This window comes from Girardinichthys multiradiatus, chromosome Y (assembly GCF_021462225.1).
Source record: "Girardinichthys multiradiatus isolate DD_20200921_A chromosome Y, DD_fGirMul_XY1, whole genome shotgun sequence".
In the NCBI taxonomy this organism is placed as follows: domain Eukaryota; kingdom Metazoa; phylum Chordata; class Actinopteri; order Cyprinodontiformes; family Goodeidae; genus Girardinichthys; species Girardinichthys multiradiatus.
This window is the reverse complement of record NC_061818.1, coordinates 11,849,967-11,877,067: the sequence shown is the minus strand read 5'-3', so window position 1 is coordinate 11,877,067 and position 27,101 is coordinate 11,849,967. Positions and strand designations below refer to the sequence as shown.

General features: G+C 40.5%; 1 protein-coding gene across 1 annotated transcript; it reads left to right on the top strand.

The window, feature by feature from the left end:
• Positions 1-691: 691 nt before the first annotated feature.
• LOC124864742 (ral guanine nucleotide dissociation stimulator-like 1) lies at positions 692-20,556 on the top strand. The gene is made up of 17 exons (XM_047359635.1): positions 692-2,387; positions 3,798-4,087; positions 5,288-5,332; positions 5,439-5,641; positions 5,757-5,905; positions 5,998-6,240; positions 7,020-7,123; positions 7,483-7,567; positions 9,704-9,775; positions 10,256-10,342; positions 11,528-11,560; positions 11,869-11,990; positions 12,167-12,256; positions 13,160-13,289; positions 13,681-13,995; positions 17,867-17,981; positions 18,076-20,556. Exons 1-17 carry the CDS (start codon positions 2,364-2,366, stop codon positions 18,213-18,215), a joined length of 2,247 nt encoding a protein of 748 aa, XP_047215591.1. The 5' UTR covers positions 692-2,363; the 3' UTR covers positions 18,216-20,556.
• The last annotated feature ends 6,545 nt before the right edge of the window (positions 20,557-27,101 follow it).

Below are 27,101 nucleotides of genomic sequence, written 5' to 3'. Positions count from 1 at the left end.
GCCCTCAGCTGATGTCCTCCCACTCGCAACTCTGGAACCTAATTAATTAGTTAGGAGATGATGGTTAATGTGTAATAAAAAATAATATACATTATATCATACAGAGCAACTTCTCACCCAGATATATTTGAAGACAAATAGTTCGGATCCAATCGGCCAGAAGCCGCAGGTGGCCACCCGGACTCCCCTCCGTAATATGGAAGTGGACTGAGAACAACTCTCAGGCTGGCCAGGCGTCCGTGTCCCATCCTGCGGTCTCCTCTGGCACGTTAGATCCTGTTCGTGACGCTAAAATTGTTGTGGAATTTTCTTATCAAAGTGGATAGAAGTTGACTCATAACAAGAGAAAATCCGGACTTTGTCTTTATAAGTTTTATTCAAAGGCATTCAGCGTTTGAAGACCCTGACACTGAGGTTAGTCAGTGAAACAGAGCCCCGATCAACATTTACACACAGTATTTATACCAAACATGACAGTGTTTTCAACTTCAAAGAGTCTGTGTTTTACGACCCTAGACCCTTCTCGGGTTCAGAGGTGAGAAGGTTACCTAGGAACAACATCTGCTCTTCCAAAGGCATCACCCTAACAAATGGCCTTAACCATTAAACTTCTGATAATGGCTTTTACAGCTTAAGGCAACCCAAAGGTCATACACTGTGGAATGCTTACTACAAGAATTTCCATCACATGTGTCATCGATAGAAAGAGAACATGAAATTATTGGCAGCAATAGCTCAGCCCCCTTGAGGAGGTTCCACTGCTAAACAGAAACACCAGGCGAGGTGTTACCTTTCTAAAGACAAAAACAAAGAGAGAGCATAAAGTTAATGGGAGCAACAATTTTACAAAGTGCATAATCAGAGAGTAGTAGGAGAAAGTAGAAGAGTGAGAAAAGGTGATCATTATATCCTTCAGCACCCTAGAGGCTCTCAAAGAGTTGGGTGAAATGTGAGCAGCGCAGACTGCATGCACACTAGCTCACGGACAGTTTGAGATTTCATAGCCAGTGTACCAATTTATTACATTGCCCACACTTCCTGCTATGGCGTCATCAGTGGGAGGAAGAAGGAAGACCAGGAGGAGCTAATTTGCCATTTTTCTGTGGGAAGACTAAATAAAAAGGAGGTATACAAGGTCATTAAACCAGACTAGGGAGGAAGAAGTGGAATACACCCGTCAGTGCGGCACAAAGAGTGGCAGTGACACTGTGTGACCTTGCGACTGTTTTCCCGGAGCAGTGTGTTCCATATAAAACAGTTCGAAGCAAATATTTTTTTCCACCGAAAAATTTATTGTCCGTCACACATGTCAAAAATTAGCTTTGTGCGGACGTGTCCGGCAGAAGTCCACTTTGAGTCCGTCTGCCTCAAGTATGCGTGGACACCCACATAGTCAAGTATTCCTCGACTCTGTTTGAGCCTGAAGCCTACAGTAGCATAACTACAGAGATACCTCAGGATAACCTAAGTCACCCTAACTATAAGCTTTATCAAAAAGTAAAATTTTAAGTTTTAAGCCTAGTCTTAAAAGTAGACAGGGTGTCTGCTTCACAGACCAAAAATGGGAGCTGGTTCCACAGGGGAGGAAACAAATGACTAAAAAATATGTCTCCCATTTTACTTCTAGAGACTCTAGGAACCACATGTAAACCTGCAGTTTTAGAGCGAAGTGCTCCATTAGGAACATGTGAAACAATCAGGTCTCTGTTGTAAGATGGAGCTTAATTATTAAGAGCTTTATGTGGGAAGGAGAATTTTAAATTCTATTCCAGAGTTAAAAAGGAGACCTCAAAGAAAATAACTTTTTAGTCTTCACCAGAACTAAGCAAAAAAAGCTAAAGAGTTATATTATAGTACTATAAAACAATCAACACCTAAGTAGTAAGTACATGAATAAAATAATGGTTACATTTTGATGCACATACAGACGCACACAGGCAAACTGAGACACGCTTCCCCTCAGGCCCGGAGAGTCGCCTCCCACATAAGGACGAACACTGGTTTCTCCCACGTCTCCTGTCTCAGTGGAGAGCCCTCAGCGGGTATCGGTGCTGTCAGACCGCCACAATCTTCTCTCCTCAGCTCAGACAGGCTGGGACAGCACAAAAAACTCCGGACAACCAGCCCGACTCGTTTATAGAAAGCAGCAAAATGTAGTAAAATCCCTCTTTAACATTTTAATACAGGTGCGTGCGTGAAGGTAGCTCACGACAAGAGAAATTTGATACAAATGTTTTCGGTTTCAAATTGTTGGAAAAAGCAGCCTTCATCAACTGACTTCTCTGCCTCGCAAGTTGGAAGTTAACTTTCCCTGGAGTTGCTGTCAAGATGGAGAGCCGCACTTCTTAAGTCGAGTAGACGAGATGGGAAAATGGGAGCTGACCATGGTGAGTTTGGCTTGATGCGTCACATATCAGGTGTCCCCTGCGAATATGTCCCTGCTGTGTGGGGCAACAGAGTTTAGGGAAAGAGTTGATTTTTTTCTTTTATTAGTAAGAATGTTTTAATGGGCAATTTGGCTCACCGCTCCGGGTGAGATTTTGTTGGAGGCGGCACAAGTACTGGACGTTTTTTCAAGCCTTTATTCTTATTGCAAAAACACGAGCATTGAAATGCTTTTGGGTGTTAACTTTTGGCATTTGGACTACGTCTGACTGAGACATGCTTGAAAAGTGAAATATGTCCACTGGTTAAATGGGGTCTCTTTGGCTCAGATCTCATCTTATTCTTCTGAACTCATCATTTTAAATGAAATGTGATCCCAGTACAGACATTGGCAGCAGAAAGGATCAATCTTATAGCATAAGATCGCATTAACATACAGATTAAACAATAAAGATGATTACTAACAGGTCTATTTATTTAAATCTGCAACCGATTTAATGTTTCATTTACAAACACACAAGTTTAAATCACTTTAATGGCTGAAAATATATTTTTATAGCGTAAAGGAAACTAGCTTATTTGATGACTGGTGTTAAGCAACAGCTTTCCTGTTAAAGTGTGATTGCCTGAGAGCCTGAATCAGGCGCTCAGTTTTTGCATCTGATAAAACCGGTTCCCAAATGTCATTCCAAGCACTTTTGAAAACTCTGTAGGGGCTTTGGCTGTAAAAAAAAAAAAAAAAAAGCAATACAAAGCAAACAGAGAGCATAAAGCAAACAAAGCACAACCTGTTGTTTGATTATATGAAAAGAAGATCTAATTGTAAGGGAAGTAGCTCCTGCTGTTGTGCTAACATCTGCAGAATTCAATTGGCTTCTGTTTTTACTAAGTTGTCACAACGTAGGACTGAATACACTGGAAACTTGTTTTTTGGTTTGATGTACCTCTTGATTTTCCTTTTATTTTTCCATAAACATTGATGTGTAGCTGTAGGATTCTTGGAAAGATCAGGGCTGCGAGGAAATGGTAAAAAACAGACACAGCATTACATTTTTCTTTTGTTGGTCCAGATTCATGTATTTTCCATCTGTCTGCATCAGCTGCACGTACGTTGGGCCTAAAATAATTATTGTCATCATCACACAATAACCTGTTGGCGCAGTCACTGCAGATTATGGCTATTAGCAGACGTAAATATTACATCGTTGCTTTAGGTTTAAGAGGGATCAGAGTTAAGTCTTTGTGGGCTGCTGTGTCACTTGTTTGTGTGTCCAAGATAGCTTGTGACTATTTCTGTTTGTTTAGCTCATCCTCTGACCCTTCTTTTGTAACTGCAAAATATAACTTGATCTCTTTTAGCTTTTAACGGCAGACAGTCACTTTATGTTAAAATCAAACATTTTTGCCCCCAGAATCCAGTGCAGGAGTGGGGTGAGGAGAAAGAGGATGGCGCCGTGTATGGGATCACACTGCGCCGGGAGCCCGTCCCCTCCTCGCCCAACCCAGGCGAGATGAGCCCCTCCTCCGGTTTTGTCCAGTACCGGACCTGCAAGGTGCGGCGTCTAAAGGCCGCCACCTTGGACCTGCTCGTAAGTCACCTCCTGGACAACAGCAGCCAGGAGCCAGACTATAGCAGGATCTTCCTCTCCACGTACAGGACCTACACTAGCAGCACAACGCTGATAGAGCTGCTCTTCCAGAGGTACAGCTGCTTACTTTGTGCAACTCTAAACTGGCTACTGTCTGCCCTGTAATGGCAGTAGTTCAATAATTTCAATTGATACTAAAACACTAAATTAATTTAGTTTCAATTTCTTTGTGCTGGCGCTGTAGCACAGCATTTGTCTACAGTGTCTAAAGTATTCATGCAAAGGAGTGCATAGCTGTGAAGTTGAAGGTCAATGCTACATGTTTTTTAAAGATTTGTTTTACAAATAAAAATCAGGAAAGTGCTGCCTGGGTTTGTATTCTTTGCTATAACGTCCACAGCGCAGTTGGGAGAGTGTGTCAGCAGGAAGGCAATTTGCCATGTACTCTACAAATCTGGTCCCTATGGTAACGTGGCAAGAAGAAAGCCAGAAGTCACATTGGGGACACAGCAAACATGTGGAAGATGTTGCTCTTGTCAGATGAGACCAAATATGAACTTTATGAGTTGCATAAAAAATAGAATATGTAGCAAAAAGCTTACACTGAACATCACCATCCCAACTGTAAACATGGTGGTGGCAACGTCATGCTGTGGGGATGCTTTCCTTCAGCTTGAGCAGAACTTCACCTTCCAGCAGGCCAACACCGCTAATATCGTCAGAGATACAATGGAATGATTTAGCCTGATGGTCAGTGGTTAAAATGGCCCAGTCAAAGTCGAGGCCTAAATCCAATCGCAAATCTGTGGCAGGACTTGTAAATTGATGTTCAAAGATTCTCTTCATCCAGTCAGAAAATGGCCAAAACCTTCAGTTTCTAGATGTGTGAAGCTGGTAGAGACATGCCTCAAAGGAAATAGTTCAAAGGACACTGATACTCCTGTAAGCCAACATTTCTGGTTATTTTCCACAAATAAGAAAGCATAAAACAATTATTATCTAAGTCAGTTTTGGCAGACAAAATATCTTGTGTTTATTCATGCACAGTCACTATGTCCCAGAGGGAGTCTTGCATTTTGATGTTCCCACTGACAAAGCAAGCATCTCATCCTGGCTTTGATGTAATAAGTGCCAAGCAGGTGCTTATTAGCTGGAAGCCCCCAAAAACAGCAGTTATACACAGCAGGCTTTAGACTGTGTAGGCCTGATTTAATGTTAGGGAGGAGCTTTGCGGCGAGGCAGGTACAAATAATAATTAAAAGATTTGAAGACGAGAAGAAAAGGCTGACTTTTGATTTTTTATTTGTATACAGGGACAGCGCCTCTTCAGACGTGGACAACACTGATTACTCCAGGAGGTAGGTGGGAAAGCTCTGAGTTTGCAGTTATAGGACACAATTCCAAGTTGTCATGTTTATGGTTAACATGTAATGTTTCTTCCGCTGTGCCTCTCTCGCTCCCCAGCCCTCTGTTGACCTTTGTCCAGACATGGTTGGACGAGTACAGCGAGGACTTCAGGGACCCTCCACTGCACCCAGCTCTCTGCCTACTGCTGGATCACCTAAGGATCTGCTCGGCCGTGCATGACGGCATACGCAGCCAGCCGAACTTCTGCTCTCTGGCCGGACAAACTGAGGAGCTGCTCAAAAAGTTCCAGAAAGAAGAAGGTCACCCTTTTCTCCACAGCATGACCTTTGATGAAAAGCATACAGTCAGTGTTGCTGACAATAACATGAAAGTGTAGTAAGAAATTCCCATTAATGTCGGTGATCTTTATTATAGGAGTGTCATCAAATAGCTGTTCTAGTCTTGAGCAAGTTGAGGAGGAGTCTGCTAGTCAGGATTCAGGATGTGAAAACCCTCTGGATCACGGCAGCATTATGGATTTCTCTGCCATAGCCATTGCTGAGCAGCTCACTCTGATGGACTCTGTACGTCACTGTAATTTTTAAATTTGTCACCTTTAAATATTTCCTATCTGATGCTTAAACGCTGACCGTGGGCCTTCTTGGAAAATTTTCAGGCCCTGTTTGTCAAAGTGGTGCCCTACCAGTGTCTGGGCTGTGTGTGGTCCCAGAGAGACAAGAAGGAAAACATGTCTCCCACCATCCGAGCCACCATTACGCAGTTTAACGCTGTGACCAACAGGGTTATCATGTCGCTGCTCTCCCAGCCTGCAGAACCCACCAACAGCTCCTCCTGGATGCCACCTACAACTCCGGCCCAGAGGGCTCGCATCATTGAAAGGTGGATCAAAGTGGCGCAGGTGGGTTTTAGTGGCTGAGGAGCTTTATTTAGTCATTATTTATACATGTTTGTTAGCAATGGGCCCAGGCTGGTTTCTGGTGTCAAGTTATACCAAGGTTTTAAAAAAATGCTGTCAAACTGGTCCTATAGTTGAACTTTTTACTGAGATAGCAGAGAGTGCGCCAGAATAACAAGAGTTTTCTTCAGCTGTGTGGAACATAGCATAGCATAGCACAGCACTGCCCCTCCCCTACCTGTTGCTGTGCACCACGAGTCAGGTGGTTGAAAGAAGGCAATTAGATGTTGCTTTTGCTTACAAGAAAGACACATCTGCCTGTTTGGAAATATTTTATTTGTGAAAAACAAAAACAGCCATGATGTAGTGCCACAAGCAACTTATCTGTTAAGCAGCAGACTGCAGGCTGCTCTACTGGGGTTGACTGCCCAACTAATTACCCAGCTAGTATAAGCTCGTTAGTCTTGTGTTACCCTAGAAACACCAGGAAAATTCTTCTAAAAAGAACTTAAAACTATTTCTGAATTTAAGGGATTTTTGCTTAAGTCTATCCATCAAAATGACAAATAAATATTGTAGACAAGATACTTATAGCTGCATTAATATGGATTTTCTGCAGCAGAAGGTATTATTCCTTTTGCTTTTAAAAAGCAGTTGCATCATGTTCTGATTTTTTTTTTTAATGTTTGTGAACATACTGTAAAGCCCATGCCTAGTTAGCAAAGTGTTAGAAAACATTCAAATGAAGAGAATCTGGTGAATGGAGACTGTTTGTTTTACAGGAATGTCATCGCTTGAAGAACTTCTCCTCCCTCAAGGCGATCCTTTCTGCCCTGCATTCAAATGCTGTTTACAGGCTGAGGAAGACCTGGGCAGCAGTTAGCAGGTGGGGGTGGGATCTGTTTTTGTTTGTTTCAAAGGCCACGTTCTTTGGTCTGTCTAAGCTCGTAAAAAGGTTTTCTTTACATAATAGTCATTTAATAAGGACATCGACCTACCAGCAAGTGCAAGTCTATGAAATTTGATTGCACGAATCAGCTAAAGGCCCCAATTGGTTGATGACCCATTTTCTAGTTAAAATTTTCTAGTAAAAGTTCACGAATAGCTGATGCAAAACTTCATTTAAACTGCTTACCATGCATGCAAGTTAAAATATGTAAACCTTTAAAAACACTTATCTTACTGTAGATAATGTTAAAACAACTGAAGCTGTCCCCTTCAAGTTTTCTTTGTCCCTTTTTGCAGAGACAGCATGGCCACGCTGGATAATCTCTGGGAGACATTACCTGATGAGAACTGTGTTCTGACCAACAGGGAGCTCCTGGTGGAGGTGGGAAAAACGCCACCCATTTGGTGTTTGCTACGTTAACCCTCACATACACAGCTCACCATGCACAGATCTACACGTTTCTTTAAATGGACCGAAATGCCGCACTTAGTAATCTACCAGTATAATAACCACGATTGAAAAATGACTGCATTTTATGGTTTTTACATGAAAAGTTTAAACTTGACAATGTATAAAGGAGTTACATTTCTTTTACAGTCTAAATTGGTTTAATCAAAACAGAAAAGTCACAATTATTTCTTCTCAAAACAGTTACATTTAATAAGAGTTACTAATAGTGATGGATGGTGGAAGCCTCGTCTCCACAGCATGATTCTAGATATTGTTTTGCACACAGAACTATTTCCAAACAGCTGAATTTGTATTTCTTGTGAGTCTAAGAAAAGTGTTGTAGCCTTATTTCAACCACCTGAGCTGCAGCGCACAGAAACAGGTTGGGGATGAGCAGTGTCGCACCACTCCGTCCAGTACAGCAGGAGAAAACTCTAGTCTAGGTGTTAGGCTGTCCAATGGAACGTTTTTGTTTCCAGCAAATATGAACTTTTAAAAAAATTGTTATATCTTGATACCAGTAACCAGAACAATGTTGAGACCCATTCACCCAATTACATAACTGGAAACCACAAGTATAAAACCCAGCCAGGTTCTGGAAGGAAAATATAGGCATATTATCCATGGCAGAGGAAATGGAAGCTTGTTTAATATTGATTTAACCTGAGATTTAAAATGCAATGCTTTGTTTGTCTTTGGGATGTATCAATAAAAAAACAATGTTTGACATCATTAATTCTCTTATCAGTAACAAATCATTATATCAGACATTGTAAGAGCTTACAAAGCTTTATACTCTGTATTATTGGCTGGAGTGGGAAAGCGTTATATTGGTACATGTCCCCTATTATCTCCATTTCTATCCAAAGGCCATAGTGACATATAATGCAGCCAGCATAACTCTGGATTGGACAAAGGAGCAAAAACACATTATAAATTATTTGCCTGCTATTAGATTTTAACTGAAGCTTCTGTCAACAGCCAGTCAACAATACAGAGTTAGATGGAGTGTTCCTGTACCTTCAAAAAGAATTTATAGGACTAATCTACATTAGCTTTCATCCCTCTTTACTCTGTTAGCGTTGTAATAATATATTTTCAAGATTTCTGATTTTTAGTTCTAACATATATTTGACTTCACTCATTGAAGTCAATTAGAATGTCAACTAAGGTAAAAATCCTTCAAATATATGTAAATTCAGCTGATCAAATCCAAATTCATTGTGTATCTAAAGAACAGAACCCAGAAGTACAGATTTAGGTCTTGAACACTAAAAAAATAGAACAAAGAAATCAGAACGTCGGGCCAAGAACATCATGCAAAAATGGTCTCCTTGAACATGCGTGTCACTCTTTTAATCTTTAGTAAGATTCCACGTTGAGTTAATGTTTGGATAAATGCTTGACTGGTTAATAATAGCACACAAGGGGCCTCAAGCACATCATGTTCCCTTCTCATTGTTCTCTCTGTAGGTTTCTTTAGGCAACTGCGTCACACACGGCTTTTGTTCAGCCCTAATAAAGCACCCTAAAGTCATCAGATGCCTTGCACTTTCTGTACCAAACAGCTAAACAGCTAGTGCTTGTTGCCCCACAATGCCATCTCTTGATTGGGGAAATAAACATGCTGTACTTTAATCAGGCAGACTTCTTATCCATGTAAATACTGTCACTAAACCTAAGCCTATTTGGTTATGGACAATCAGTCTGTAGAAGGGCGCGGCGCTGGTGGTGTAGGGGTTAGTGTGCGGCCACATATAGAGGCTGTAGTCCTCAAAGCGGCTGTCCCGGGTTCAAGTCCCCGACCCGGTGACCTTTGCCAAATGTCTCCCCCTCTCTTTGCCCCTCCTTCCTGTCTGCCTACTATCAAAATAAAGGCCTCTAGTGCCAAAAACATTCTTTTAAAAAAAAAAAAAGGTTTGTAGAAGTTCAGAAATGGACTTCAGTCCTTTTGAAAAAAGAACTGTTAAACAGGATATTCAAGCTAATGTGTAATAAACACTCTTCCTTTGCCAGTGTAAGTGCCTCTGACCTTAAACTGAACACAGCTTTCACTGTAATCAACAGGATGGAGGCCAAGCGAACATGGATAATGTTTCTCCAAAGTTAACGAAGAAGTGTCAACTCCCCAGGCAGATGGTAAGCTATATTACAGTATGATTAAAAAGAGAGCATGATTAGGCCGCTGCTCCATTTCACAGAGTTTGGCCTTTTATCTCGGAGTCATTTTCATATGAGGCAGAAGACTCATGCAAATCCTTCTCACATTATACGCCTCTGAAAGCCACAGCGGGGTTGGTTTCCCTCTCTGGCGTGACTGGGACCCAAACCTAATTTTAGCTTCATTTGGTGCTGAGCAGGTTTCAAATGGCATCAGGTCAATAGGATTATAGGTCAGTAATAATAGACCAGACGGGGGTCTTTTATAAGTCGCATGCACATTCCCCTGGGCTGTTATATGAGCCTGCAGTTCTGCTGACTGGCTTCAGCCCTGTGTGAATGTTGTCATGTTTAGGATCTGTAAGTGTAAAAACACAAAGAGCCAAACTGATTTTAAGATAAGGAAAGAAAAACTGCTGCTGTAGCTTTAATGGGTGTCTGCACATGATTTGTTTGTAGAGTACCTCCAGCGGAGTGGTTCCATACCTGGGCGCCTACCTGACCGTCCTCACCATGCTGGACACGGCTCTACCAGACACCACAGAGGTGACTGATCTATTAACATTTATGCTGGAACGTTTGAAAAATTCAATGGACAGAATAAACTCGAGATGCTCTAATAAGAGGTTTTTGTAGCCAAATTCCGATCTCCGTTTTTTGCCCGTTTTAGTCGATTCTGATTACTTATTAGAAGCAGAGGGAAACGTTACAATGTGTGAAAAAGCAGGTGCTGAAAAACAGGGGTTTACTGTAGACTAAGTATTATTATTAACAATCGGATAGCAAAAGGTGCTTAATAAGAGATTTTTTTTACAGAATTTGAACCAGGTGAATCGAAAGCTACGCTGCTTGAGGAGTTTTGGATAGAACACATTTACACATTTCAAAAATCGATTATTCACAATTAATCCAATTATATGTTTCAGCATCTTTTTATACCAGTTAACATTAGTGTCTGTAAACATCAGTCTCTCTGTGTATTGCCCTCCATTATTAAGACTCTTACATTAACTATACATTAACCTCTAGATTTCCAGAGGGCTGTAGAGATTTCTAGATGGACATCTTTGCTGTAATACATTGAGCCTTCCTGTTATCCACTGAAGTCTGGCTCTCTGTTGTAGCAGCTGAAGAGGGTATTTGTTAGCACGAGCTGATAGCGCTGGAAAAGTTGTGTTTACTCATCATGAAAAAGATTTTTGAGTTTCTTACTGGGTGATCGACACCAGGTACTTGGTGCATCTGTTATTAACACAATTGCTGCCTTTTAGAATGCAATGAAATGCAATTGCTAATTAAAGTTGAAAACTGATTTAAAGGAAGACCAGCCACATCTATTCCATGAAGAAGCTCCAGCCATGTTGCTGAGCAAGTGTTGATCATTCATTTACAGTCAGTAGAGGGGAAAACTCTCCAGCTCATATTGTGTAGAAGCCTAGTTGCTGGGGTTTAGTTTTCTTTGTTTTTGTCCTTTAAACAGTTTTATGCATGTAAGATCAGCTTTGTAGGCATACATTTTTTCATAAAAGCAAAACAAGCATCAGAATAATGACTTAAAATAGTTCATATTTAAACAACTGACTCTAAAGAGTTGTTCAAGAAAACTATTAATTGTACGTTCCATTACATGGTTAATATTTAGAAAATACAGCTTAGTAAGGCTTTCTTCTACCTAATGAATCATTGATTTGTGTAATAAATTAAAGTACTAATAATCAACTCTTCCAACAGGGTGGACTTATAAACTTTGAGAAGAGGAGGAGGGTAAGTGGTATTAGTATTTGACCTTTTTTAACAAGCATGTAAGTCTGTTGGTGTTGTATATTTCTCCGCTCTACTTGCTGGATGAGTGTATAGAGTAGATATGTGTTGTCAGAGTAAACAGAAAGTTGAACATAAACCTAACTATATTGTGACCTGGAGTTCTCATGTGACTTTCTTGAACTTTAAGAGTAGTGCAACTACAACCTTGTTGTTCCAGGAAGATTATGCAAGCTTAAGTCATGACACCCAGCAATGCGTTTTTCCCTGGTTTCATTGTTTATCCGTCAACATTTCTCTTTCCCATACAGGAGTTTGACGTCCTGTCACAGATCCGTTTGCTGCAGGCGTCCTGTTCCCAGTACAACCTACCCAATCATCCCAAAATCGCTGCTTGGCTGCATGGGCACAAACTGCTCACAGATCAGGAGAGGTGAGCTCAACATGTTTTTTTTCTCTTCAGCTCATAGTAAAGCTCTGGTTGTTATGCACTACAGAAACAAAACATGCCTCATGACAAAATCAAGACCAAGAATGTCAGTTTTTTCTTGGTGCACCATTAGTTCTCCATAAGAACTGAAGTACCTTCTTGTTTTTTTTTTGTTACAGCTACGAAATGTCGAGACAGCTCGAGCCTCCAGTGGACACTTGTTCACCGACGTCGTGGAGTAACCGCTCTCTCACGAAGAAACTCTCTTTGTGAGTATCGTACTGTGTGCAATACCTGTAAAATGTGTTTATACCCTTTGACCTTTTTTAAGCTGTTTCACATTACAACCACAACCTACGATGTATTTTATGACAAACAGAAAGGAGTAGATGAATATGAAGTTGGCGAAATGCATGATTTTTAAAATTCTTTCCAATTTTTTGGAAAGTTTGTCTCTACTAGCTCAACACTTCTAGAGACTGAGATTTCTTCCCATTCTTCTTAGCACTAATAGGTGTAATATTTGCACTGTTATATTTCAGCCATAAATATGCTTTGGATTCAGGCCAGAAGGTTCCATAAATTTGCTGTGTCACCTACATCGCTTGTGGCAAACCTTCAATGGGACATCTTATGGCTTTCTTTAAAAATGACAACCCTTCTTCGTTGGTTGTGGACTGCACAAACAATATGGAGGCAGATAGATTTGGTAGATTTTATTTAGGGGTGCCAGAGGAAAGGGGGTTCAAATGCATGGTAAAATTTTAGTTTTAGTGTTTCATTTGTAAAAAACATTATTTTCCTTCTGCTTCTCAATTATGCCCTGCTTTGTCTTGGCCCACCATTAAAAAAACATCTGATAAAAAAGCACTGATATTGGTTGTTGTTCTGTAATAAAATGTAGAACAGTGTTTGTGAATACTTTTGCAAAATGCTGCAGCTCTGTGTGCATATTCAAACCTGCAATGTATACACATAATTTACTGTCCACATAGCCCAACACTGAAGTACTAGTTGGAATAAAGATGGATTGTTTAGAACGTTTACTGAAATTGTTGGGATAACAGGAATCAAATGTTGATTAAAATCGTGTATAATATTGTATAGATCTGAGTTATTCCTGTAGTTCCATTAATGTGGTGAAACTTTCCTGATGAAGTTCTCATCCCCAGGTTTCGGTCAGTGAGCGAGACGTCTAAGAAACTCCCTGCTGACCAGATCAGCGTGTCGTCTTCTGGATCCAGTGGATCTGAGATGGAAGATCTTTCTTCTCTAAACTCAACCTGTTCCATCAAGCTACAGGTAACCAGATCTGTGTGTGAGCATGTCTTTGTTCTTGAATAAAACCCCATTGTCTCTGACTTCTATCCATCCTTTTGTCACCCACGGCAACAGTGATGGTCTTTGTTGAAAGCTTTGTCATGCTGTGTCCTCAACCACACACTCTCTGTGCTCTGAATAACATTCATTTGTTTCTCAAACAGTTGTCCTCCTTAAGTGAACACACCATTCATGCATTTCTAATCAGTGAAATAAAAGGAATCTTTAATTCCTGGAAAGTTGCATAAGACCATTTCAATCGTACAGCAGAACAACAGGAGAGTTTAATGACATACAGCTTCTAAAAAGCTACAAGCACTTTCATTTCACTTATCAATAATCTTACAGGAATATCTGTGCCTCTCCTCTATAGTCCTTCCATAGCTCCTACAACAATGTATCCGAGGATTTCTCCTCCTCATCATCCTCCCCCTGCCCCTCGGCAACTTCCTCTTTAGAGTGTCCCTCTCCCTGTGGTTCCTCCTCCGACTGCAGCACTGAGCTCTGCTCTACAGACTTGGGCAGCGCCGGCACCTCCCGACGTAACCCTCATCTGGCCTCCCATCACAAACGCTCCATTTCCATGACAGCCCTGCCCATGTATAACCACCAGGGGTCTGACTCTTGCATCATCAGGGTCAGTGTGGACCTGGGCCACAACAACGGCAACATGTACAAAAGCATTCTGGTGAGTTTTGCTCAGGTTGTTAAAATCAAACATTATGCTAATAGAAGGGTTGGTGTTTTAAAGGTAAGGTGAATTAACCACAAAGGAAATGTAATTTCTAAATACTTCATCAATCCAAAAACAGGAAAATGTGAGTTTGGTTTGTGTTATGATTTGGGGGAGGTGGATGAAGGAGCACAGGAATGACGCCCTCAATAGTGGCACTGCTAAAGACCTCTTGCATAATTCTGGATCCAATGTCTGAATGAATTGAGGTGTTTTGACAACAGTCTGTAACAGAAGTAGAGATGCACTAATCAGGATCTTGTGGCCGATCTCTGCTAAAGCTTTCACCACTGATATAAATTTGAGTAGTCTCCTATTTCTTCTTAAGAGCACTTATATAAGAATACATAAGAACAGTATTGAAAATTAGGGGTGCACGATTGCAGTTTTCTGGCCAATCACTGATTACCGATCTTTAAAAAGTCTGATCTCACTGCTACCTAGGTCATTCTTGGGCAGAGGTATTGCCTCTAAAATCTACCATTCGCTACAAAAACAAAAGACAATAATGTTTTTTACAAATGACACACTAAAACTAAAACAAAAAAAAACAAAGAAAGCTGGAGGACCTGATAATGTCTCCCCATCATGTCTGAAAGCCTGCGCACATCAACTTGCTCCGATCTTCACAAGGATCTTCAACAAGTCACTGGAGAAATGTGAGGTCCCCTCCTGCTTCAAACGATCCACCATCATCCCGGTTCCCAAGAAACCCACCATCCTAGGATTAAATGACTACAGGCCTGTAGCCCTGACGTCTGTGGTCATGAAGTCCTTTGAGCGGCTGGTGCTGAAGCACCTGAAAGACATCACAGGCCCCCTGCTGGACCCCCTGCAATTTGCTTACCGAGCAAACAGGTCGGCAGATGATACTGTTAATGTAGGTCTACACTTCATCCTGCAACACCTCGACCATCCAGGGACGTACGCCAGGATCCTGTTTGTACACTTCAGCTCGGCCTTCAACACCATCATACCAGACATCCTCCATCAGAAGCTCACACAGCTCAACATCCCAGCCTCCACCTGTCAGTGGATCAACAGCTTCCTGACGGACCGACAGCAGCAGGTGAGACTGGGGAGCATCTTCTCCCGATCCAGATCAATAAGTACTGGTGCCCCCCAGGGGTGTGTTCTATCCCCACTCCTCTTCTCTCTGTACACAAATGACTGCACCTCATCGGACTTGTCCGTGAAACTCCTTAAGTTTGCAGATGACACCCTTGTCATTGGACTGATCCAGGATGGTGATGAGTCTGCATACAGACAGCAGGTGGATCGGCTGGTACACTGGTGTAGTCAGAACTACCTTGAACTGAACCCACTCAAGACTGTGGAAATGGTGGTGGACCTTCGGAGAACACCACCCCCATACACCCCCCTCACCATCCTCAACAACACTGTATCGGCCGTGGACCACTTCAGGTTCTTAGGAACCACCATCTCTGAGGACCTGAGATGGTCTTCACACATAGACACTGTTCGAAAGAAGGCCCAGCAGAGACTGTACTTCCTGAGGCAACTCAAGAAGTTCAACCTTCCACAGGAGCTGCTGGTCATCTTCTACACTGCCATCATTCAGTCTGTCCTGTCTTCATCCATCTCAGTGTGGTTTGGCTCATCCACAAAACAGGACAGGTCCAGACTGCAACGATTAATCAGGAATGCAGAGAGAATAATCAGAGCTGACCTTCCCTCCATCCAGGACTTATACAGGTCTAGGGTCAAGAAAAGAGCTGCTAAAATCTCTGCAGACCCCACACACCCTGCACATAAACTGTTCAGAGCTTTACCTTCAGGCTGCCGCTACAGAGCACTGTTCACTAAAACCAGCCGCCACAGAGACAGTTTCTTCCCCCAGGCTGTTTCTCTGTTGAACATTCAATAGAGTACAAAACAACAGCATACAGATGTTGCAAATGCACCTTTTTTATTAGATATGTGTATATTGTACATTGTAAATTGTAAATTTGTATATTCTGTAATACAAAAACAAAACCAAAGAGCAAAATGTACCGGAGGCAAATTCCTTGTTTGTATGTACGAACTTGGCAATAAAGCTGATTCTGATTCTGATTCTGAAAAACAATTGGCTGATCCTCTTTCTAAAGCAAAAAGATATTGGGCAGAAGACCTGGCAGAGGAACGGGAATCATGTCTCTCTAATACTAATACCATGTATAAAGAAATAGGCAGCAGGTTTAGTCAATTAAAGACAGTTCACAGATGGTATCGAACACTGCAACAACTACAGAAATGGAATTTAATACCTATGGATACTTGCTGGAGATGTGATGGTCAAGGTGCCTCAACTCTATATATTCTATGGAGTTGACCAGCACTTCAGGACTGGTGGAAAAACATTTCTGAGATAATTTTTAGTATTCTGGATAGGAGATTTCACATTTCACCCAAACTGTCTGTGCTCGGCTCAACCACAGGACTCCCGGATTCTCACTTTTCCTCTCATAAAAAGAGATGGATTATTTTGGCTCTTACTACAGGATTCTTTTGAGACACTGGCGGTAAAAACACCCCCATCCGTATGAGGAGTGGTTGCTGAGAATGGGTAAATTGGCATCTTATGAAAAAGTGTCTTATGGACTATTGGATAAACTTCATCAATATCATTGTATTTGGTCTCCCTTTACCAGTTGGCTTTCTGTCACATAATGTACAGATGTGTGTAGGTTTGTACTTGAAGAGTGGTCAGTGTGGTGCTTAGTGTGTGTAAAATACAAAAATACATCATAATATTGTGTTTATAACTTTGTTCAAAAAAAGTTCAATAAAAAAATGTGCATTATTAAAAAAAAAAAGCCTGACTTGCCGATTCCGATTTTGGCTGATACAGATTTTATTTTTATAAAAGACACGGTCAGGTATCATAAGGTCACAACACACCTTCAATGTTCCAATCTTATGTTGTGAACTGCGCTCGTGCAGGTGTCACTTGGTGTGTGGATCTGTCAGTCAGCACTTTATCACGGCAGAGCAAAAAGGGAAAGTGGGTGATTTTTGGTGTACAGTATCACCTTTCCTGTACACCACTAAGCCTTCCTGTTATCTGTGCAAAGTCTTTCACTCTTTCAGAGGAGCAATAAACCGCAGATATGTCTGGACATGTAAATAATACAGTTTCCTTTTAAATAGCTCTGTGCTTTATTTAAACACCTTATTGATATTAAAAAAAAGTTTCTGTCAACAGCCGATTTCTTGATGCTATTCTGTTTTATTCTTACTGCCTTGTCTGCAGTCCATTTGCCAATACAGTATGAAGACTGTGTAGTCTGTTTGATGTTTCTGGGGCCACATTATAATGGAGAATACTCTATTTCTGATATTCCTGCTGTGTCCGTGGTGGGCTCCTAGGCCTTTTTTTGATTTCTTAAGATTTTCTTGTTTCGATTTGGAAAAAAAGAGCAGATTTAAATATTTCACTTCTTGTTTCTTATTTTGCTTACAGCCAACATCTTCTCTTTAATTCTTGAGGATGCAAAAATGTTTTACCAGGCTTTGGTTTGGTTTGGAACTAAAGTTCAGTCAGGTGTTTCCATATGTAAATACTTGCTTGGGTGGTTACTTATCCTAACAATAGTTTAAAACGCCTGAACAAAAAACAGTTGGGGAGCATTCACTTTTAAACCAGTAGTGATAATCTTATCAATAATTAGTGCATCAAAAGAAAAGCAGCAAGGCAAGGCAAGGCAAGGCAAGCGCCACATTTTAAAACATGTTATGCACCATGACTAAACAGAATGTTGCAACGGACATATTAAAGCAAACTTGTCTCATTGAGATGTTTGTTGCTATTTGTGTCACATAGCTGACCAGCCAGGATAAAACTGCTCAGGTGATACAGAGGGCTTTGGAGAAGCATTACCTCGAGCACCTGAACCCCCAGGATTTCACCCTGTCACAGATCATCTCACAGCAGAAAGGTCCGGACAGATCCAGTCAGTCAGTGTAAATGCTTCAGTACAAGATTAACACTATAACGAATAAATACATTTGTTCTGTGTTTTCTGACTTCAGAGTTGCTCGTACCAGACAAAGCCAACGTCTTCTATGCTATGTCCACAACAGCAAATTTTGACTTTGTCCTGCGCAAGTACCGCAAATGCCAGAAGAAACCGCTAAGACCAACCACTAATCTTGGTCTGTTCACAAAGTGAGGCATCTATCTGCAAGAAGAGCTGAACTGATTGGATATTCCTGGAAAAAGGGCTTCAACTCATAAAGATGCATCCTGCTTCATGGTTTGTTGGTTTGTACCAAAAGGGTTAAAAACAGTATGTGTTTAAGGCAGCATGCAAGATTTAGAAGAAGCACTTTATTGACGGAACCTGAAACTCTCTCATCAAATTATTTCCTGTTAGAAGATCAGCTGAAGGGTGTGAACAGGCTTTGCCTACAGGGCTTTGCTGTTAACCCTGATTTAATCTGACTGCCAGTTCTGACGAAGACATTCAGGGACGCATCCTTCTCCGAGCAGCACGTGCCAACACATTTACACGAACATATAGAAATTATTATGCATTTCCCAACCCAGTGTGTCGTCGTTGATCAACTGAGGGGAGTTTAAAGGGATCAGGACATAAACCCATGATGGGTTAAAAGGCCTGGCATTATTCAGTGTCGCTGGGTCGGAGCCATCTGAAAGGTGTGTGGAGGATGTTCTTCCAGGGGTCCTCATGTACCCAGAAACCTCTGGATACGCTCCTCTCGCGCTTCTATGAGACGACTGGAAGGATGGCATTCCTGTGCCTGGCTCATGACGGCAGCAGCAGCACAATGACATTCTGGAGCTGATGTACTAGATCTGTGCAACAACATGTAAAACAAAAGGGTGTCTTATCTGTGTGTTTTTTTGTGTTAGTTTGTGTAGATTTTTAAGAATTTAAATTTTATAACATACTGTATTTATTTTGTCTCCACTGTGTTTCACTTTAACTGCACCTTTGTTCGATGAACACATCTCAATAACTCATCACTTAATTTATCAAGAAAAATGCTTGTTAAAAAAAATCATGACGCACTGTTTAAAATGTTCCTGTTAATGCTGGTGTTATTTTAGAAATGTCCTTATGTTTTCTAATGAATGCGAAGAATGCTTGAGAGACTGACACTGTAAGCCGTCTATTTTAAACTGTACTAAACAAAACTGACCCATTAAATTATGCTAAAGCAGCTAAACTCTAAATTACCTTGATGAAATCTTTTGGAAAGTCCTGCCAGTTGCCGTGAACACGCTGAGATGAAGTTAGAATTTTCTGCTTTAGAGAGGAGAAGCAATGAAGAACTGGATCCCTTAAACACACTTTGTTAAATCACAAGTTTCTTTTCTTTGAAAGTCTGGAAGTCGAGACGTTTTCCCAAGGGAAGTAATGGCTGTTATGGGAAGAGAGTGAACAGGCTTTTCTCTCACTTTCTCTTCCCACAGAAGCGTTTTTGTTTTTTCTAGAAAACTCACGGTTCTGCACATGACCCCTGACACCACAACATTTTTTTTCCCTGCTGTAAAACCACTTCATATCATACTTGTCGTTATGGAAGATGTTTCAGATGTAAAACACCAAAAGAGAACAAACAGTTTTTAAGTTAGAATTCAATATGCATTACCAGCATGTATTAAAATGCCTTAGAAAAAAACACACTTTTCCAGTCTGGCTTCACTGTTTTGGTATTTATAGCAAAATGTCATTACAAAAAACATACTTTCTACAACTTTGAAAATTAACACACATGACGATTACTGCCTTACAATTGTTGGCATTTTAATGAACAACAGACTGAGGTATTGTTGTTTAAGCCCAGTGATGTTTCAAACATGCTGATCTGGGTCTTTTTATTATTTGACTCAAACAGCAGCAGCAACCTGGTTGTGACATGGAAAATGAGTTTCAACTTGATGCATAGATTAAATCAATAATCAGGATCAGTTTTCACAATTTGAGACAACTGGTCAAAGTCAAACCTTTCATTTCACAGCGCCATTTTGAAGTTCTAATTAATTTTTTTAAGTAGAACTCGTTTAGATTATTGCAATGCTATTTATGCCAGTCTGAGTCAGTCACATTTTTTAACTGATACCAAAAAACACATTGCTCCTGGATTCTAGTTCCTTTTCGGATTGATTTTGAAGTTCTTTTATTTGTTTTTCAATGTTTACATGGTCTTAATCCCTTACTTTTATACAGGTCAGCCGATCAGTCACTGTTGGTTGGTCGTCCCAAATTCAAAGAGGAGGTTGAGAGGTGCATTTCCAGTCTTAGCTGCCTTTGCAAATCAGACTGGCCAACCCCCTGTTTATAAATCTTCTCTTAAAGCCCCTTTTTTCCCTAAGGCTTTAAACTCAGTTTGAGGTGTTGCCTTTTGTTGTTTTATTAACTAGTCATAAATGTTACTGTTTTTATGATTACTAGAACTATGTATTTTGTGATGTTTGCACTTTGGTCAGCGGTGTTGTTTTTAAAGTGCTAAATAAATAGTTATTCTTAAAGTGGAATATAAAAAGTATGCTGTGTTTTCATAAATGCTTGTCAAGTTTATTAGAATAGTCATAAAGCTGCACAGCTAAATCAACAGTCAGTTCATTTTTTTTTAAATATAGGTAATGCTTTAAGAGCAAACATCTTTTTTTTATCTTCATAATATTTTTCTCTGGTCATCTATTCATTTGTCAATTTTTGCGCAGTTTAGGCCAAAATCTTAGTATCCCTGGGGACCTGGGTTTAAGGTTCAATTCAATTCAGTTTACTTATATAGCGCCAATTCACAACACATGTCGTCTCAAGGCACTTCACAAAAGTCAGGTACATACATTCCAATTAATCCTAATCATTGAACAGTGCAGTCAGATTCAGTTATCTATTCAAATTGGATAAAAAGTTTTTCTATCTAAGGAAACCCAGCAGGTTGCAGTGATTTGCAGCATTCACTCCTCCTGGATGAGCATGTAGAGACAGTGGACAGTCACTGGCGTTGACTTTGCAGCAATCCCTCATACTGAGCATGTATGTAGCAACAGTGGAGAGGAAAAACTCCCTTTTAATAGGAAGAAACCTCCAGCAGAACCAGAACCAGGCTCAGTGTGAGCGGCCATCTGCCACGACCGACTGGGGGTTGGAGAGAACAGAGCAGAGACACAAAGAGGACAAAGAAGCACTGATCCAGGAGTCCTTTCTATGGGAAGGAAAATTAAATGTTAATGGATGTAGCTCCTTTAGTCGTTTCACCTCGAAAGAAAGAACAGATAAACTCTGAGCCAGTTTTCAAGGTTAGAGTCTGAAAAAGAGCACATATAATTAGTCACAGTAAAGCTCAGTCAATCACCATGTCTAGGAGAGAGAAAGGGTTAAACACTGAAAGACAGGGTCATGTGGATCATCTGTAGAGGGTGAGCATTAAGTTGTTGCCAGCAGAAGCTTGGACGATGCCCCTCTACAGAAAGGTGTCACAGGTTGACACAAAGTTAGGCCAGGTGTAGCTTCTAGGAAGTGAAAAGAGAGAGAACAAGAAGTTAAAAAAGCAAAATTGGAGAGTAGTGTGAGAATGTAGCGAAGAGGGTGAAAGTGGTCATTATGTCCTCCAGCAGCCTAAGCATATAGCAGCATAACTACAGAGATACCTCAGGATAACCTAAGCCACTCTAACTATAGGGTTTATCAAAAAGGAAAGTTTTAAGCCTAGCCTTAAAAGTAGACAGGGTGTCTGCCTCACGGACTAAAACTGGGAGCTGGTTCCACAGGAGAGGAGCTTGATAACTAAAGGATCTGCCTCCCATTCTACTTCTAGAGACTCTAGGAACCACCAGTAAACCTGCAGTCTGAGAACGAAGTGCCCTGTTAGGAACATATGGACCAATCAGATCTCTGATGTATGATGGAGCTAGATCATTAAGGACTTTATATGTGAGGAGGAGAATTTTAAATTCTATTCTGGATTTAACAAGGAGCCAATGAAGGGAAGCTAAAGTAGGAGAAATATGATCTCTCTTTTAAATTTTCATCAGAACTCTTGCTGCAGCATTTTGAATAAGCTGAAGGCTTTTAACTGCATTTTGTGGACATCCTGATAGTAAAGAATTACAATAGTCCAGCCTTGAAGTAACAAATGCATGGACTAGTTTTTCAGCGTCACTCCTGGACAGGATATTTCTAATTTTGGCAATGTTCCGGAGGTGAAAGAAGGAAATCCTAGAAACCTGTTTAATATGGGATTTAAATGACATGTCCTTGTCAAAAATAACACCAAGGTATTTTACTTTATTATCGGAGGTCAATTTAATGCCATCGAAGTTAAGTGATTGACTAAGCAGTTTATTTTTTAAAGACTCCGGTCCAAAGACGACAACTTCGGTCTTGTCTGAATTTAGAAGCAGAAAATTTAAAGTCATTCAAGTTTTTATGTCTTCAAGACATGCTTGTAGTCTATCTAACTGGTTGGGCTCATCAGGATTTATGGATAAGTAAAGGTGAGTATCATCAGCGTAACTGAAAATTTATCCTATGCTGCCTGATAACTCTATCTATTGGAAGCATATATATATATATAGTAAAGAGAATTGGCCCAAGTACTGAACCCTGTGGTACTCCACAATTAACCCTGGAGTTTAAAGATGATTTATCATTAAATGAACAAACTGGAATCTGTCAGACAAATAAGATTTAAACCAGCCTAGTGCTGTTCCCCTGATCCCTACAGCATATTCCAGCCTTTCTAAGATAATATTGTGATCGACTGTATCAAATGCAGCACTGAGATCTAACAGAACCAGTACAGACACAAGTCCATTATCTGAGGCCATAAGAATATCATTAGTGACTTTCAGCAGAGCTGTTTCAGTGCTATGATGAGCTCTGAAGCCTAACTGAAACTCTTCGAACAGGTCATTGCTGTGTAGATGCTCACACATTTGATTAGCAACTATTTTCTCAAGAATTTTAGATAAGAATGGAAGATTGGATATAGACCTGTAATTTTTTAAGTCATCTTAATCAAGCAAAGGTTTCTTAAGTAAAGGTTTAATTACAGCTACCTTGAAAGCCTGTGGTACATATCCATTTACTAAGGATAGGTTAATTATACCTAAAAGTGGGCTGGTAATCAGAGGGAACACTATCTTAAATAATTTGGTTGGGATTGGGTCTAACATACAAGTTGAAGGTTTAGATGAAGCTAATATTTCTGATAACTCAGGAAGCTCCACAGAATCAAAACAGTCCAAACACAGATCAGGTTCTACAGTTATTTCCAATGTTGTCTCACTTGCTGAGGATGAAGTAATCATCTTCGGGAGTATGTCAAAGATTTTATTTTTAATAGAATCAATTTTATTTAAGAAGAATCCCATGAAGTCATGACTGCTGAGAGCTAAGGGAATGGATGGCTCAACAGAGCTATGATTGTGTAAGTTTAGCAACTGTACTAAAGAGAAACCTAGGATTATTCTTGTTCTCTTCTATTAATGATGAGAAATAAGCTGTTCTAGCTTGGCGAAGTGTCTTTTTATACAACAGTAGGCTATTTTTCCATATTAAGTAGGAATCCTCTAGGTGTGTTGAGCGCCATTTTCTCTCCAATTTTCTAAAATTGTGCTTTAAAGTACGCAGCTCTGAATTAAAACAGGGAGCCAGCCTCCTATGAATAATTACCTTCTTTTTCAAGGGGGCTGCATTGTCTAATGCACCACGCAATGATAATGTAACACTATCAACAAGAGAATCGATTTGTAAAAGGGAAGAAACAAAATCATTGCCCTCCACTGTGCTTTTCTGTGATAATGAGGAAATTAAAAGGTCTTTAAAGGTTGTTACAGCATTTTCTGATAATGATCTACTACAATGAAAATCTACTATAATGAAATTTTCTTTCAGGTGTGGAGAACTCGGTTAAATTAAACTCAAAGGTTCTTAAAAAAATGGTCAGACAGGACAGGTTTATAAGAAAATATTGTTATGTCTTTACACTCAAGACCATATGTCGTCAGCACAAGGTCCAGAGAATGAAGACAAAGGTGGGTAGGTTTGTTAATGTTTTGAGCAAAGCCAATTGAGTCTAAGATAGCATTAAAGGCTATATTTAGGCTATCACATTCAGCATCAACATGAATGTTAAAATCCCCCACTATAATAACTTTATCTGTATTTAACACTAAATCAGATAAAAGGTCTGAAAACTGATCTAAAAATTGACAGTAAGGGCCTGGTGGACGGTACAAAACAACAAACAGAAGTGGTTTTAGTGCTTTGCAAGTTTGATGAGGAAAACTACTGATTAAATATTCAAAAGAGTTGTAGCTATTGATTGGTCTGGGACTAGTCAATAAATCGGACTGAAAGATGGTTGCTACTCCTTCTCCTCGCCCAGTAATTCGAGGAATGTGAAAATTTAAATAATTAGTAGGAGTTGACTTGTTTATAGTAACATAATCATCTTGCTACAGCCAGGCTTCTGTGAGGCAAAATAAATCAATCTGATTGTCACAAATCAGGTCAATAACTAGCAAAATCTTTGAAGAGAGAGATTTTATGTTCAGTAAGCCACATTTAATTGTTTTACTTTTCTTTTCAGTCTGAGTTGTGTTTATTTTTATGAGATTTTTCTGATTTCCTCCTTTTACTTTATTTTTTAATCAATTAAATTTTGCCCGTGGGCGAGACACTGTCTTAATAGGGTAATGGGTGGGTAGCAGTACAGAAGCTGCAGAGAGGAGTGTTAAACTATGACCCTGCTTCCTGGTCTGAACCCTGGGTTGTCAGAGTTTTGGAGAACTAATAAATTCGGCCAGATTCCTAGAAAGAAGAGCTGCTCCATCCAAAGTGGGATGGATGCCGTCTCTACGGATCACACCAGGTTTTCCCCAAAATGTTCACCAATTATCAATGTAGCCCACAAGGTCATGTTTAAATTGGACTGTTTTATCTAACTGGAACCAATAACTTTTTGGAGCGGCCCATCCAGAATCCTGACTTGAATCTGATAAATTGTCAAATAACAACGGAAACAGAAAGCTGCCCAACAAATTAAAGAAGGGTTTCATGACTAAAGTGCCAATGAAGATTTTTCCTTTGAAACCATTCAGAAAGATGAAAAACAATTTTCAATATACAATTTTAATATAATATAAAGATATAAACTGTTTTTTTTCAAAATTCATAAGCATTTTACATGGCTTTATTATAGATTATTGTGGATGTGTTTGTCTCACTTCCTTTCAGAAAAAAGCTTTTTGGTTGAATGAAAATAATTTGGGTATAAATAATTTTTAGCCTAACAGTACATTTAAACAAATTACAGTTAAACAACGAACAATAAAGGTGGCACTGATTACTTGCAAATGAGCACAAATACTTAATTCCAACTGCTTGGCATGAAGTAGTGGAGGTTGATGATTTGGACTTGTTTACAGCCACAGGACCTGGGCACCTTGTAGCCCTCAAGTCTACAATGAATTCTTCTATATACAAACTATACTAGAGTCAACTGAGGCCATAACTCCACCAGCTAAAATTTGGTCTAAAGTGAGTCCTTGTCACCAGCGTTTCTAAAACAGAATGGCAGAAAAGTAAGAAACAAGATGTTCCAATGGCCCAGTGAAAGTCCACACCTGATTGAAATGCTGTAGTTGGGAAATTTGCAGAAACAAATACAGCATACCACAATTAACTAGAGCAATGCTGGAATCAAAGAGCAGGCCAAAGATTATTTTGATATACATTATGTGAATGGTAATAAGTGTGTAAATCCATATTTTCCCCTATTAGACCCTGACTGTCTGGTCTGGAGTACAGGAGCCCCGCATGGAACTGTGCTGGCACCATTCCTGTTCACCCTATGCATTGCAGAAATCTTCATCAACTTGCCAGGCTGCTATCTACAAAAGACCTCTGATGACTCTGCCATATTCAGCCTCATCAGAGGTGAGGAAGACTGAGAGTACAGACAGTGGCTGAAGGACTTTATGGACTTGTGCCAGGGAAACCACTTCATGATCAACGCAGGGAAAACCAAGGATCTGGTGGTGGATTTCCTCAGGTGCAGACCCAACACACTGATACATCCAGGGAACTGACATTAAGATACTGGACTATTATACAGGGGTTGGACAATGAAACTGAAACACCAGGTTTTAGACCACAATAATTTATTAGTATGGTGTAGGGCCTCCTTTTGCAGCCAATACAGCGTCAATTCGTCTTGGGAATGACATATACAAGTCCTGCACAGTGGTCAGAGGGATTTTAAGCAATTCATCTTGCAGGATAGTGGCCAGGTCACTACGTGATACTGGTGGAGGAAAACGTTTCCTGACTCGCTCCTCCAAAACACCCCAAAGTGGCTCAATAATATTTAGATCTGGTGATTGTGCAGGCCATGGGAGATGTTCAACTTCACTTTCATGTTCATCAAACCAATCTTTCACCAGTCTTGCTGTGTGTATTGGTGCATTGTCATCCTGATACACGGCACCGCCTTCAGGATACAATGTTTGAACCATTGGATGCACATGGTCCTCAAGAATGGTTCGGTAGTCCTTGGCAGTGACGCGCCCATCTAGCACAAGTATTGGGCCAAGGGAATGCCATGATATGGCAGCCCAAACCATCACTGATCCCCCCCCCCCATGCTTCACTCTGGTCATGCAACAGTCTGGGTGGTACGTTTCTTTGGAGCTTCTCCACACTGTAACTCTCCTGGATGTGGGGAAAACAGTAAAGATGGACTCATCAGAGAACAATACATGTTTCACATTGTCCACAGCCCAAGATTTGCGCTCCTTGCACCATTGAAACCAACGTTTGGCATTGGCATGAGTGACCAAAGGTTTGGCTATAGCAGCCCGGCCGTATATATTGAGCCTGTGGAGCTCCTGATGGACAGTTCTGGTGGAAACAGGAGAGTTGAGGTGCACATTTAATTCTGCCGTGATTTGGGCAGCCGTGGTTTTATGTTTTTTAGATACAATCCGGGTTAGCACCCGAACATCCCTTTCAGACAGCTTCCTCTTGCGTCCACAGTTAATCCTGTTGGATGTGGTTCGTCCTTCTTGGTGGTAT